General features: G+C 55.0%; 1 protein-coding gene across 11 annotated transcripts in view; it reads left to right on the top strand.

Moving 5' to 3' along the window:
- The window catches only part of TNK2 (tyrosine kinase non receptor 2), a 40,761-nt gene that overhangs the window by 10,474 nt on the left and 15,896 nt on the right, over positions 1–14,391 (top strand). For 2 of the 11 annotated variants that reach the window (XM_037033717.1, XM_037033716.1), the window contains 4 exons: positions 2,188–2,323; positions 10,524–10,704; positions 11,674–11,744; positions 13,688–13,909. In XM_037033717.1, coding sequence (XP_036889612.1) covers positions 10,542–10,704; positions 11,674–11,744; positions 13,688–13,909 — 456 coding nt within the window. In that variant the 5' untranslated portion in view covers positions 2,188–2,323; positions 10,524–10,541. Of the gene's footprint in view, positions 1–2,069; positions 2,143–2,187; positions 2,324–2,604; positions 2,750–3,148; positions 3,323–6,655; positions 7,044–10,523; positions 10,705–10,757; positions 10,850–11,673; positions 11,745–13,687; positions 13,910–14,391 lie in introns of those variants that run through there. The other 9 variants (XM_037033720.1, XM_037033719.1, XM_037033718.1 and 6 more) reach the window with 8 other exon arrangements.

Below are 14,391 nucleotides of genomic sequence, written 5' to 3'. Positions count from 1 at the left end.
TCACTCTCAACTGTGGACTTCCCGCAGCTCCTGGAGATCTGTTCCCTATGACAGATTCTTAAGGGACTTGTCTGGACTTGGACCAGACAAGTCCCTTCCAATTTAGGATTTTAGTTTAGTTTCTCCATCGCTAAAACTGGTAGGCAAGATGTAGTGGGATTCAAGGCATCTTAAATATGTGGAAATCCCTGACATTTCTCTCACTTCCAGATTCAGACTCTTCCTCCCCTGGGCCCCACTGGGCCTCCCCTGCACTGGACGTTCTTAGCTCCCAGGGTTCTGATGTGGATATGGTCCCTCCGGATGAGCGGTCCCTCTTGCAGAGTAAATGATTTACAATACACAGCTCTGGCTTTCCCCACCCCACCTCCAGGGCCCAACAATAGGCTGTTTCAGCTCTGTGCTCTCTCCAAGGGGTGGGGGTGGGGCAAGGCAGGGTGACTAGCTGGGTGTCCTCTGCCCAGCCCTGGAAGAGCTCTGGGAGGGGCTGGCATCTGGGACTTGATCCTTCCTCCGTTCCTGGGAGTCACTGCTGGGCCTTGGTGCTGTGATGATGCTGGGCCAGAGGACTGGCGAGGGGCAGCGGTCCGGCGTGTGTGATGTGCACGTGCCCGAGACCCAGACAGCCGCCGGAATTCATCCTCTCGCACTCGAGTGGCCCTTGTGTGCGGGGGAGGGGAGTGCTCCAGGAACAACGCATTGGGGCTCCCTGTGTCCTGTCTCTGAGTGTCAGGGTTGGCATGCCAGTCTTTAGCTGGTGGAGCATGAAATAATTACAAAATACTTCCAAGACCAAGTTAGTACATGTGGGGAGGTGCTGAATTCAGTGCTGGTCTGCGTCACTGATGTTTAGTCAGATCCTTTCATCTCTGAAAGTTACACCTTTTTTGTTGTTGTGTAGGGAGATGATGTATAGGAGGGTCCATCTATCCGATGTGCCTGCCCCTGTTTCTCTGCCCTGCCTTTCCTCCCTTTCACTCCTCTGCCCTCCTCCAGTCCTCCCCCCCTCCCCCCCGCCCTTTCTCCCTCTCTTCCTCCACTCTTTCTGTTTCCCGTGAGAGAGGAAGGCATATTCGAGACTCTCCTGTCTTTGTGATGGGCCACGTTGTCCCTGGGGCTGAAGCAGCTCTGTGGGCAGGGCAGTAGCCTAGTGGGTCTGGGGCAGGAGTAGTTGTGGTGAGACTGGCAGCCCCTCTTCCCGAGAAGGTGCTTTACTAGATTTGAAAGCATGGAGACGTTCGAAGGGAGTGGTAAGAGATGCTATTAGACAAATAGGCAAGGAGTGAACCCTGAAGGGTCTTGTATTTGGCTCAGTGAGGAGTTACAGAAGACTATAGTCAGGGAAGGGACCGTGTTCAGATGAAAAAAATAACAGTGGGCAACTATGTGCCCGGTGCTCGCTATTCATTATCTTATTGAACCTACACTATATGAAGGAGGTACTGTCTATCCTCATTTTACAGAAGAGGAAATTGAGGCTTAGAGATTAAGTGATTTGCGCAAAAGTTGCCCAGCTAGAAAATGACAGCCAGAATTTCAGCCCAGGTCTGTCTGACTTTTGATTGCAATGGTATCGAAAGGAGGAATAATGGGGAGGCAGAAACAACAAGCCTTTGTGGCCTGCCCAGTGGGGAAGGTATGGTGGTTGGAAGGGCCAGGGTGAGGTTTCTAGCCTGCATGACTGGTGTTTGCTTGTGTTTTCAGTCAGGATACAGGGTACACATTAGCTAGGTTGTGGTGGGTGATGATGAGCTCAGTTTGGACATGCAGAATTTGTGGTACCTATGCATCCTCCTGGGGGGGACTATCCTGTAAATGTGTATAAATGGGGGTCTAGAGCTTCAGGAACTCAGGAAGAGAGACAGACAGCGCAGGGTGGTAAGTGGAGCCGTAGGAGAGGGGATGATCTCCAGGGAGCAGAGCATCCCCTGAGAAAGGAAGGGAGAGTTCAGAAGTCTTAGGAAGCACCAACGGTTGAAGAGAAGGGTGGAGAGGTTTTAGGGCTGCACTCAGGGCTTGTGGGCGCAACGCTGTGGGCAAGTATGCCTCAGCCTTGCCTTTCCTCGGAACCTCCAATGCCAAGTTCCCTTGGGAGGGAGTGGGCCCCTGTGTCCCGGAGATGGAGAAGGTGTGAACAGCGTGGTATGTGTCTGAATCATCCCCTTCTCTTCTTTGGCTCCTGGCCAGCCTGCTCCCCGGACCAGTGTGATGTCAGACCTGGACTGACCTGAAGGTGTGGGGTTGCCTGCAGTTCTCATGGGATGAGGTCTTGAGGGGAACCAGTTTGGCCTTGGTCCAGAAGCTTGAGTCCTGCTCACAAAGGGTGAGTTGAGGCTGGCTGGGGTTGGTGGAACTCGCATATGGAAGCAAGATAATCCTATGGCTGGGAGAAAAGCTATAAGCCCCCATGCTCCTCCCAACCCCATGTATTGTTTTCCCTCCAGGTCTTGGAGAAGAGGGAGGGCAGAGGTGGGAGAGGGCTGGCTTGGAGGTGGGGTTGGCATATATTCCCAAGAATACGGTAGATTGTTTTGGAAAAATCTGTTTGGCCGGAAATTACATGTCATGTCTGCTCCTCAGTGTGGATTTGTCACTTCACTGATGCTGTTGGAGGGGCTGGGGGAGGGGATGCCTGGCTACTCCAGGCTCCCTCTTGAGATAAGGGAGCAAGTTACAGACCAGAGAGGTGTGCATATGGACTGGATTCCCCACATCCCAGAGGCAGATTGGGTCTTGTGGATGCCTTATAGTAAGACGGCCGGAGGCTGATGGGGGAGGAGGTAGGGAGAAAGCAGGAGGGAGGAATGGTTTGGATCAAACCCTTCACCCAACCAGGAGAAGAAAGAATGGGACTGGCATTTTCAGCCTCTCTTTCTCCAGTGTCTGACTTTGGGTTCTTGCAGCTGCTCTCAAAACTAGGTGCTGCCATAGTTTCAGTAACATGCAGAGGAGCTTCTACCTAGAATAAATCCCCTGGCCTGGCAGGGCCCTCCCCTACCCCAGCGTGCTTCAGGGTGGGGAAGGAGCTTGATCCTTACCGAGTGTCCTCCTGTAGCCTCTCCTCAGTCTTGAGGTGAAGTGTGTGTATGTGGAGGGGGGTGGGGTGTCTCGGCCTCTTTCTCCTCCTCTGCTCCAACCCCGGAAGCAGGGAAGGTGCCCTGAGCTCAGCCCTAAATACCTGGTACTATGGAGTCGGTGATGCTTCAGATGCCAGCCAAATGAGAGGGTGTGCGGTGCACCTTGGGGCCCTGGAGGCTGGAAGAAGAAGAGAGCCTCTGCAGTAGGACTTCCTCTGCCGGCAGGGGCCCCACCTGAGTGCTGGGTGAGAGTTCTGCGTGGACAGGTGTTGGATATGCTGCTCCAGCGGGAATTGTGAACAGAGGCACTCTTCTGAGGCCGGGACGGGTGTGCAGCCCTAGTACTCCTCCCTGCCCTCCTGCGTACACAGCGTGTGCTATCTTGGAGCCCTGGGTAGGCAGGGAAACATCCAGGGGGGCTGAGAAGAGGCACAGGGATGGGGGCTGGGACCGGTGTTGGAGGTGTGGCTTCCACCACTGTGAGGAGTGGGCTGGGCAGGTTCACAGCTCAGAGGGAGTCAATCTAGTGGCTTGAGCTGAATGGAGCAGCAAGGAGCCCGGGAGGTGGGTTCATTCTTGGAGCTCAGTGGAAGCTGGGAAGGGCTAGGCTTCAGGCCCTGCTCTCTAGAGGGAAGAGTCTCAGGATGTGTCAGGACAGGAGGTGTTTCTCTTCTGTGAACTTACTTATCATGGAATATGGGGACCCTTGAATCCCCAGAACCAAGCTGGTGGCTGTGGGGCCCTGAGGTGCTGGAGACAGCTGAGGGGTTGAGGGGCGCTGTGACTCCGTCGTCAGTGAAGGTGGGACCTAGCATCTGGGTCTCTTGGGGGTCAGCCTAGGGTACTGCGAGGGCACGGGATTGGGGGAGGGCGCATTCCGCGGTCCCAGCAGGAGAGACAGGGACCACCGGGACTCTTGCCAGCCGGTGGCGGTTAGAAAGCTGTAGAAGGATGTGGGATGTGTGCGGAGGTGGGAGCAAGGACCAGGACTCCCGGCGGAGGCGCTTTAGCAGCCCTGCCGACTAGACTCAGGATGCTTGAGGCCCGGCCCCTCGGGACGTAGAGCCGTGACGCTGCCCGTGCGCTGGAGGGGCGGAGGCTGCTAAAGGTCTCTGCTCCTCTTCCCGGCCTTAATGGGTTCCATGGGGGAGAGATCTGCATATCAGCGCTTGACAAGGGGCGAAAAGGGACAGCAGGTAATGGAGGAGGGATAGCCAGGTACCAGGCCCCTAGCCTCCATCATCTGCTGATCGGCTGAGCGTCCCATTCCCCGCCTCCCCCCCCCCCCCCGCCCCCCGCTGCTCTCCGCAGCAGCCTCCCAAAAGTGAGGGGTTTCTAATGCTCCTGGACCCTAGGACAGATCCTGGGAGATGGGAGGCTGGGTTAAGAAGATTGAATGTTCCGGTGGAGAGTTAGGGGGGTGGGGTGAATCAGTGCTGGTGAATTATTGGTGCTGACATTTGCCTCAGTGTCTCTGAGCCCCCTGGGTCCCCAATTAAGCTGCGCCTTGGGCTTTCTTCAGTGGCCCCTGAGAGCCCTGGAAGCACTAGAGTTTGGGTTTAGTCTTTTATGGGCACTGAGTTCCTGTGCCCAGGACATTCCCGCTTACTGGCCTTCCATTCAAGCCAGATGTCTCTGTTTGCTCTAGAAAAGAGGATCGCCAGATACATGGGACCTCTTCCCTGTTTGCTTTGGAAAAAAAGATCACCATATTTATGGGACCACTCCCCTTCCCCTTGGAGATTGAGCACTTTTTCTGTCAGCCAGCAGAGGGCAGTAGCTGATAGGAGAAAGGTGGATGGAAAGGTGGGGAGCTTTTTTCCAGGGCTGGGAGAAAGGGGTCCAAGAGCTGGCCTGAGCTTTGACCCCTTACCATGACCTGCTTCTCTTTACAGCCCCCCATAGTTGGATTGCTGCACAAGCTGCTGAAGCTTGTTCTTACCTGATGTCCAAGGGAGAATTGGGCATGGTGTTCGGGTGGATTTGGGGCATATCTTTCAGGGGTGGCTAGAATTTTTAATTTGGCCATTCTGACCCAGCAGCCCCCCTGTTGCAGTGGAGGGAGTAATCCTGCTTTAATTGCCCCCTGAGATCAGGTCCCTGGGTCTCCTTCAGGGTGGTACCTGGTGGGAGCTAGGCAGTAGGCTTCTGTCTGAGCTATGGACATTTTCTGCTGGGGTTTGGGGAAAAGTCAGCTCCAGCATGCCCTTGGCCTTGCTTGACCTTGTCCATTATTTGTGACTCTAGCCTCAGACTGGCAGTTCACTTGGACAGAGAGGAGGCTGTACCTGGCTGGTTCTACAAGCTTTAGGTAGTAAGATGATGGGTGTGGGAAAGAGGGACTGATTGCTAGGGTATGTCCCCACCTGCCCCTTTTGTGACTCAGACCAGGAAATGGCTGTCCCTTTGGGTACCTCCTTGCCAGGAGGTCAGAGACTGAGAGAGGCCCTGGAGAGAGAGCCTGGGATGCTGAGTCCCCAAATTCTCAACCCCAGCTGCCTGCCTCACTAGCCAGCTGGGGCTCCCAGCACTGGTCACCAGCTGGATGCGGACAAGAGAGCAGTGTGCAAGAAACAGGGGCTCCCTGGGCATGGCTGGGGGTGGGGTGGGGGTGCTGAGGGAGCACAAGAGGACTTCCTGCAGCTGTCAGGTGTGTCTGGGGGCCATGGCGGCGGGGGGGAGTGTACGAGCAGCTGGCGCCCTTGAGGAGGGGCAGAGGGATCATTTGTCTGCTCTAGGGACGTGGGGGGCCCACAGGGGCTTGATGGAGTGTCTCCAGTTCCCGCTAGCTGGGCTGGGCTGTTGTTTGTGTGTAGGGGTGCTCCACAAGAGACATCCTGTAGCTAGGAATCTTACAGTTTTGGGGTGGGGGCAGTCCCAGCAGGGTCTAGGGGCATATCTGTTTGTTTTGAGGGGCTTTGGATCTTTGCCACTGGTCCGGGAGGAGGCATCCTGGGTGTTGTGGGCAGCAGACAAGGCAACCCCCGGGAAGAGGGTGGAGATTCCTTACCCCCTCCACCCCCTCCACCCTCTCTCAGTCTTGGCTGGACTGCCCCACTCTGGCAGGCTGCCGGCCTCCTATTTCCGTCGGGCACCAGGGTAACAGGGCCACGTTAGGGCCTGAGCCAGGAGACGCCCAGCCAACGCTGCGACTGGGAGATGGGGGAGGGTCTCTGAAGGGTCTCCTGTAGAGTCTAGGAATGACTCTGGGGTCCCAGCTTCTAACTCAGACTGTGCACTAGCTCCTAAGTCCCAGATGAGCCTGTATGGGGGCCTGTAACCGTTCTTTGTACATTGCTGCTTGATTCACGTAGCCCCCACCCTAAAATCCCAGGGGTTGTCTACAACTGTGGGGGCTGGGGTGGAAGCCAGAGACAGGGGGCCTTGTGTATGGGGAGGCAGGGGGGCCAGTGCGGGTGGCTGAGAGGAAGAGTCCCCCTATTCCCGCCGCCCTCTTGGCAGTGATTCAGAAAGGTCCTTTTTCAGCCAGTGTCAGAGCTGCTCAGCTGGGGAGAGAGGGAGGAGTGAGGGAGGGAGGGCAGTCGGGTGGGGGAGCCCGGGAGTAGGACTGGAGCTGTGACCACTGCACTGGAGAGGAGGCAGAGAAACAGGACAGAGGACCCAGGCTGCAGCCAGTCAGAAGAGCGAACCTGCTCTCTGCCAGACAAGCCAGCTGTAGAAACAGCTGTGCAGCAGGGAAAAGGGAGCCACCCTATTGTTCTGCCCCATTTCCACCCCTGGTGTGAGATTTGGGGGACCCCTGGGGCAGACCTCTGGCCAACTTCCCTTCTGGGCAGAACCCGAAATTCAGGAGCTCTGAGGTTCCTGCTCCCCCACTTCTCCAGCCAGAGTCCCAGTGACCCAGTCAGGGGGCCCAGCTCCGTGAAGATGCCAGCAGCTCGTCGGTTCCCTGGCCTAGAGCTCTCCTTTCCTCTTCTGGCCAGACTACGGCGAAGACTGTACACAGTGAGTGGGGGGTGGCGGGGCCAGGGCCGGGCGAGCCGGGCAACTGACTGGACCAGCTCCTCAGAGCCAGCACTTCACTGAGGGCCAGGGAGCAGGACTGGGAATGGCTGAAGGACACCTCCAGTGAGGGTTTGACTCTGGGCCTGAGTGGCCTCTCTCCTTCGGCTGCTGCATTCTTGTTGGCGGGTGTTAGAAAATTGTGTTTTGGAAGTGTGCATGCATCTGTGAGAGGTACACGTGTCCCACGCAGGTGTGTGGGCCGTGGGCCCTGCTGGGGCCCCGGCAGAGCCAGTGACTAGTGGGGGCAGCTGCAGCAGTGCTCTGTGCTCCACGGAGAGACTGGGGCTGGAGGTGGCGGTTAGGGGTGGGGAGGGGACTTGTCCAGGGTCACCCCGGGCTTAGTGGTTAGGGGCGTGACTGGGACTCTGGCTGCTTTCTTCTCACTGGGGTCCCAGTGTCCTCCTCAGCCTTCCCACACGTGCGTGCCTCTGCACCAAGCGGCCTAAAGTGTCCAGCTGAGCCCGGGTGATTTGTTAGCTGGTGTTTCAGGGAAAAGGAACAGGTTAGACTGCTTTTCAGAGGAGGGGTGTTGGGGTCTTCCCTAGCCCTGACCACTAGCACATGGCTTTGAGCTATTCTCAGGACTGGCTGCCTCCTGCCTCCTGCCTCCTGCCTCAGAGGGTAGGATTGGGGAGCCTGGAGTCCTGGAATTTAGGGACTGGGGAAGGAGAGGAGAGGATCTTCAGACCACCTGCCCTGGTGGCAAGCCCCATCTGGGGGCTGAGCTTTGTTGAGGGTGGGGTCACTTTGCTCCAGGAACAGGGTAGTAGCGGTGGAAATGCTAGCCCTGTCAAGCTATGAAGAGACCAGGCTGAGGTCAGTGATTTTCACAGTGCACCTTTGGGATGTTCTTCTGGAAAGCAGTGGTGTCCCGCCCTCTTAAGCCCACCACCCCCCTTGTTTGTAACAGATGGTTTTGTTGAAGATCACTGAGTGAGGACAGCTGAATGTTCAGCACCGTGCCCAGTGCATAGTAAGTGCAGTTGAAGTGTTAGAGTCATTTTTTATTGTTAGTCTTCTTAAAATTACTAGAAACATAAGCTGGTTACCGTGCACACGTGGATGTTATGTCGGTTGACAAACGTAGTGCCACCTGTAACATAAAAGAGGAATAAAAGGAATAACACCACCTCAGGTATTCTAATGTCAGACATGACACTCTGACAGGATGCAGTGGGCACTAAAACCTCTTGTGGAACCACCACGATGGCAGTGTCTGTAAGTGCTGAGGGGGGAGTTTTGAAATAATAAGGACGGGTTGCCTTCAGTGACATTCTTTTGAATATTGAATAATTTTTGCAAAATTCTGAACAAAATAAAGGCCAGTTTTCCCTCCGTTTACACAGTAGTTCCATTCCAAGAAAGTTCAGTGTGTATTAAAACTGCAAAAATACTTCTTGTTCACATGTAAAATGGGCTATGGCTGGGTGGCTCGGTCGGATGGAACGTCCTCCTGTGCACCAGGTGGTTGCATGTGTGACTCCTGGTCAGGGCACACACCTAGGGCGCGGGTTCAATCCCTGCTTGGGGCACGTACGGGAGGCAGTCGAATCGATGCTTCTCACATTGATGTTTCTCCCTCCTTCGCTTTCTCTAAAACCAATAAGCACATCCTTGGGTGAGGATTAAAAACAATGTAAATTGGAATTCAGTTCTAGATTCAGATGATTATACACAAATTTTTCACTTCCCTGAATTAAGTTGCATGGGATTTGGACAGTGTGTGAAACTGTCCTGCACATTCCAGGGTAACTCACGTTCTTGTCCCCAACCACCCACTGAAGGCCGCTAGTGGCCCCCCAACGTTGGGATAACCAAAAACATCGCCTGGGGGCTGTACAGCCTTTGTGAGAACCATCCGGGTGAAGGGTTGCAGCTTCAAGTTTGGAAACCCCCTCTGGCCCAGCCGCCTCGTTGGGCATGCCGGGGTTTGAACTGAGGTCCTCTCTTTCCCATTTGTTGCTCTTCGTACTGCCCTGAGCTGCCTGGGAAAGTCTGAACTCCTGGCCCTCAGCTGGCAGAACCTCTGGGAACGATGGGGGCAGGAGGCTCATGCTGGGCCCGGGCTATGAACGCCTGCCTCTCAGTATGACCTGTGATGAGAGCGGGGGGACAAGGCCACCTCTGAGTTGGGAGGAGGGGTCTCAGGCAGCTGGCCTTTTCCCTCCTGTCTGCTTCATCCATGGGGCGCGAACATGGGTCAGAGCTGGCCTGGCTGAGCCCTCAGCTCTGAGGTGTCTTACTTAGCCAGGGATGGGTTTGGGGTCCGGTGGGTCAGGTTGCTTAGCTTTGAGATGCCACCAGCCTCTTTCTCTGGGCCCAAGAAAGTGTAAGTCAGAGGTCACTCCCTGGTGGCCTTTTGGCTGGCTGTGGCCTGCACCTACGTGTGTCTTTTGGCCAACACTGAGTGTTGGGAGGTGTGTGTATTTCAAATGTCAGCTAGTTAACACAGTTAAAAAGCCAGGACAAGGATAATGTGAAATGAAAACGAGGATCGGAATGGTATGTATAATGAATGAATGTTTATGTGGGGAAACACAAAGCCTGGAAGGGTATATAAGTCACTCATGGCATCTGGCTTTGGGGATGGGGAGCTAGGTGGCTGTAAAATAGGGGAGGGAGGGAGACTTTGTGGCTCCTGTGTGCCTTTTTAATATTTTACCGTGTACATATATTTTCAAAAAAACTTTAAGGGCAAGATAAATTCAGATTGCCAGTATTTCTTGAAAAAATTGAAAGCCTTGATGACACTGGGCCAGTCTGTTGTGATAACCGTCGACAGGAGCTGAACAGGGCTGCCTCTGTGAGCTGGGTCTGAGAGCCAGCCCAGCCTCTGCCCTGCCCTCTTCCGCTCGCTGTGGTCCTGGAGGCACTTGGGAGAGATGCCTGGACTGAGGGGAGAGGCTGCGCCAGGCGCTGGGAGGCCTCATCCAGGCCCGAGTGCTTTCCGTGGGGTCCATCAGGTCTCGGGCCCATGGATGGGTCTCAAAGGACATTGTAACCCCTGATATTTTTTATTGAAACTTTATGGTTAGAATGTGTATTTGTCCTGGAGAAATAAATCAATAGTTTTCATCAGATTCTGAAAGTACTTATGACCCCAAGAGAGTCTGAGCCAGCGGGAAACCTGAGAACACTAGAGGCTGATTTCAGGTCACTGGGCTGTGGATTTTGGGAATGAGACCCTGACTCCAGCACCTGGGCTGTATCCCGACTGTCCTGATTCTACCTTTGTTGCTGGCAGGAGAGGGGGCAGGTAGGTACAGGCTCCTCTGTACCGCCATGTCGAAGAGCAAGTGGTGATTCGAATCCTTCCCGGAAGTAGCATAGTAGGATGCGGGTGAGCCCAGGGCACTTGGGCAGGGTCCCCGTTACCTCCCTGCATCCCTGGGTCCTTGATTCAGTCTTCCCGCCCCACAGAGGCTGGGGAGCAGCAGTATGCAGCCGGAGGAGGGCACGGGCTGGCTGCTGGAGCTGCTCTCTGAGGTGCAGCTGCAGCAGTACTTCCTACGGCTCCGCGACGACCTCAATGTGACCCGCCTGTCCCACTTTGAGTATGTCAAGAATGAAGACCTGGAGAAGATTGGCATGGGCCGGCCCGGTAGGTGGGGATGTTGGCCTTGCTCGTTGTTTCCCCACTGACCATTTACCTCCTTTATTCCTGGGGTGGCATAGCTGAGAACTTTCACTGCCTGTCCAAGAGCCCCTGAGGTGGGGTGGAGGGGCCTCAGTACATGCCGCACACAGTGAGTGCATGAGAAGTTTGCACTTATGGAGGTGAATTGGACTCTGAGGAGTCTTTCTTAAAAAGCTCTGGCTACTCAGGACCAACTACCACCCGTTTGTTTGTTCGGACATTTGTAGGATGTGTTTCCTCTGTCTCCTCCCTCTCTGTACATGTAGAATGTCTGGTCTGCTCACTAAGGGCTCCTTGTCTACAGATTTGTATGAAGAAGGGAAGATGAAAACCCTCAGATGGTTTGCTGACTTTCTGTTCATCTGTCTCTTTCTCTTACTCTCTCGCAAAGATCTGCTCTGAGTTAAACTCATTTCTTTTCTACGTATTGATCCTGAGAAGTAGTGGCCGCAGTACCTAGAACTCACGGTTTTTCTTACAGGACATGGAAACTTACGCACTCCACTTAAAGCAGCTAAATAAGTAATAATGTGCTGAATTAGACATGGACTTAATCCTACTTTTGGCCTGGATAGTTGATGATGCCAGTAACATAGTAAAATTTTGTGGGAAAACCCCTCAAAATTAGGAAAATTCTATCTATTACCTTAATTTCCTTTCTTCCTGAGAGTTGGGAACAGAGAACTGCTGTTCAGTTTTGGTGCTTACACACCTCCTTCCAGTTCAAGAGCCTGGACGTGGAGTGCAGTGACCATCTGATGTGCTGCAGCTCCTGGTCGGGGGATGGTTTGTTTCTTCGGCGTCATTGTGCTGGGCCGTATCTAGCGGTAGACCCACTCCAGGAGACCGAAGAAGCCCACAGATGGGCAGCAGCCTCTCCTAGCGACATGATGCTTAACAGCCCTGGGTTCCATGTCTGTGTCCCTCCTGCAGGCCAGCGGCGGCTGTGGGAGGCTGTGAAGAGGAGAAAGGCCATGTGCAAGCGGAAGTCCTGGATGAGCAAGGTGGGTGGACAAGAAGTGAGACAGGCTGGGGCCGCCTCATGGGGTCCCACTCTGATGTCAGTCCTAGGAAACTTCCCCCATTCCCGGGCAGTATAATCTCGCACTTTGTACAGACCTCCTTCCTCCGGGGTCTTCTTGGTCAGGGTGCTTGTAGAGCTTCCTGGCTGGGTGTCTGTCCCTGCTAGAGACAGCATGTGAGTAGCCTGTGTACAACCGTGGTTCACTTCTCTCTCACTATGCAATGGTGCTGAGTGTGGAACAGGCCCTGGTTGACGAGCACACTGTAACTTGAGCCCTTGTTCTGTCTGAGTGTTGAGGCCGGTATCCAGCATGGGGTGGGGCTGTCTGGACCCAGGACATCCTTGCTTTGCTTCTCTTCTCCCAGATCTGTGGAGGGTTTCTCTGGTCATCTGGCCTTCCTGACACTTTCCTTCCCTACAGTCTCCCCCTATCCCCTTGTCTCTCTGCCTCCCCCACCCCCCACTTTGTCCTGATTTGGGTCTTTGGAGTGGTGTGTCCCTGGTCTAACTCAGTGGAACTTTGCCCATTGTCTGGAAGACAATTTGGGAGGAAATGAACCAGCCAGGGTCTTCCCTCCCCACTTCTGGCCTCAGGGCTAGGGTAGGGGGCGGGCAGGGCAGAACAACTGGACTGGGATTGGGCAGCAGAGATTTCCTGGCTGCCATCTGGCAAAGGGGCTGTCTCTTGGGATCCTGTGGCCTTTTCTGGGGACGCTGTCCTGGTCCCTTGCCCAGGTTTTAGGGAAGGATGAGCATGTTGGGCAAGTGAAAGCAGAAGGGAAGAGCCGTGCAGTGTGCCAGGTTTCAGGGGTCTTGGATCCACCGAGGGTTCGCAGGAGGTTCCTGGGCGGTCAGTGAGCCTCTCCAGACTTGAGGCATGTCTTCAGTAAGACAGCGCTGGGAACACTAGTCCAGCTCACCTCACTTCACCGGGCCATGTGGAGGAACCTTGTCAGCTGAACATTGTTTGCAAACGTAAGGGATTCCAGTTACTGGGAGGAAGGACAGAGCAGCCGCCAGAAGAGGCCCTCAGACTGGAGACTCTGTGCAGATAAGGCCCTGCCAGCCTTGGGGGCAGGGGCCCAGCTGGGCGGGCTCTGCAGTGTGAAGCCAAGGCTTTGGATGCCCTCGTAGGGGTGGCCAAGTCAAACCGACAGGCCAGCTCTGACGTTCAGGGCTTCCTTCCTCCTGCTCCCTGGTCTTTGTCCCCTTCCCTCTCCAGCCCAGGGTGCAGCCGAGTTCTTTTCCAGTCTCCCTTCTGTCTCAGCCCTCAGCTCTAGGCGCCCCTCCAGAAGCCCAGCTGTCTTCCCAGGCCCTTCACCAGCAAGGCCTTGCTTCATCTGCACCCCACACACTCACAGTCTAACCTCAGGCTCAAATTATCCTCTCCCCTGGCAGGATGAAGGGGAGCGGGCTCCCTGGGGAGGGTGGAGACAGACAGCGCCAAATGGGCAGCCCAGAGAAGGGGCCAAAGCTAAAAATGGACAGAGAGGTGTTTGTGGCAGGCCCCTCAGGCTCCTACCCATCTGTTCTGGTTAGGGCTGCAGTCCGGGCTGGGTAAGGGGGGCTGTGCAGGAAGGGGTAAGTGGGGCAGAAGGCAGTGCCTAGAAGGGCTTTGGTCTATCCCAGACCCGCGCTCCCGGCCCCCGGGCCCCCGCCAGGTGTGGGGCCGCAGTAGCCACAGGCTACGTGCCTGTCAGCCCATTTCTGGCACACATGCCAAAGCCACATCGAGGCTCTGGGTTCCTGTTGGCGGGGGGAGTGTCAGGAGGGGGCACAGGCCTCCAGGCAGGCTGCCCCCTTGGAAGTTTGGCAAAATCAGGACTTACCTGGAGGCCTATGTGACGGACCAGCTGGGACTGGGTGGAGTGATTGCCTCTGGGCCTCAGGGTTTTCATCTGGCTCCTGGCTGCCTTCAAACAGGTGTTCAGTGGAAAGCGGCTGGAGGTTGAGTCCCCCCCCCATCACTCTCAGAGCACCTTCCGGAAGACCTCGCCCACCCCTGGTGGCCCAGCAGGGGAAGGGCCCCTGCAGAGTCTCACCTGCCTCATCGGGGAAAAGGACCTGCGTCTCTTTGAGAAGCTTGGAGACGGCTCCTTCGGTGTGGTGCGCAGAGGGGAGTGGGACGCCCCCTCGGGGAAGACGGTGAGTGTTCTGGATCCTGCGGGATGTGGCAAAGGAATGGGCACCAGAGAGACTGGCAGAGGCCCCACTCTGCCCTCGGGGGTGGAACTGTCCCCTCAGACAGGATGTGAAGGGGGCTGAGACAGGTCTCAGTGGCTTGCCCTGAATTCTACACTGAGGTTTAACTAGACACATCTGTTTCTTTTTTAAATTATACAAATAACTTATAAAAGTTCAGAAACTATTTTAAAAACAAAGGGGAAAAACGCCTGTAATCTCACCACTTAGAGGAAGCAGAGTCAGCATTCCTGCCTTTTTCCCCTCTGGGTAGGTATTTTGTTGAATTTAGTTAAGATACAAACTTTAGATACAACTTTTAAAATCTTGCCCTTTCTCTTGGTATTGTCTTTAAAATTTTTCCCCAGAGGGATCAGTAGCGTGTCGACAATAAAACTTGCAGTTCTTGAGTGCACAGCTTAGTGACTTTGTATGTATACGAAGAC

The sequence above is a fragment of the Sturnira hondurensis genome, unplaced genomic scaffold (assembly GCF_014824575.4).
Source record: "Sturnira hondurensis isolate 20B ecotype Veracruz unplaced genomic scaffold, ASM1482457v3 Scaffold0021765, whole genome shotgun sequence".
Taxonomy (NCBI): domain Eukaryota; kingdom Metazoa; phylum Chordata; class Mammalia; order Chiroptera; family Phyllostomidae; genus Sturnira; species Sturnira hondurensis.
This window is presented reverse-complemented; position numbering and strand designations above follow the sequence as displayed.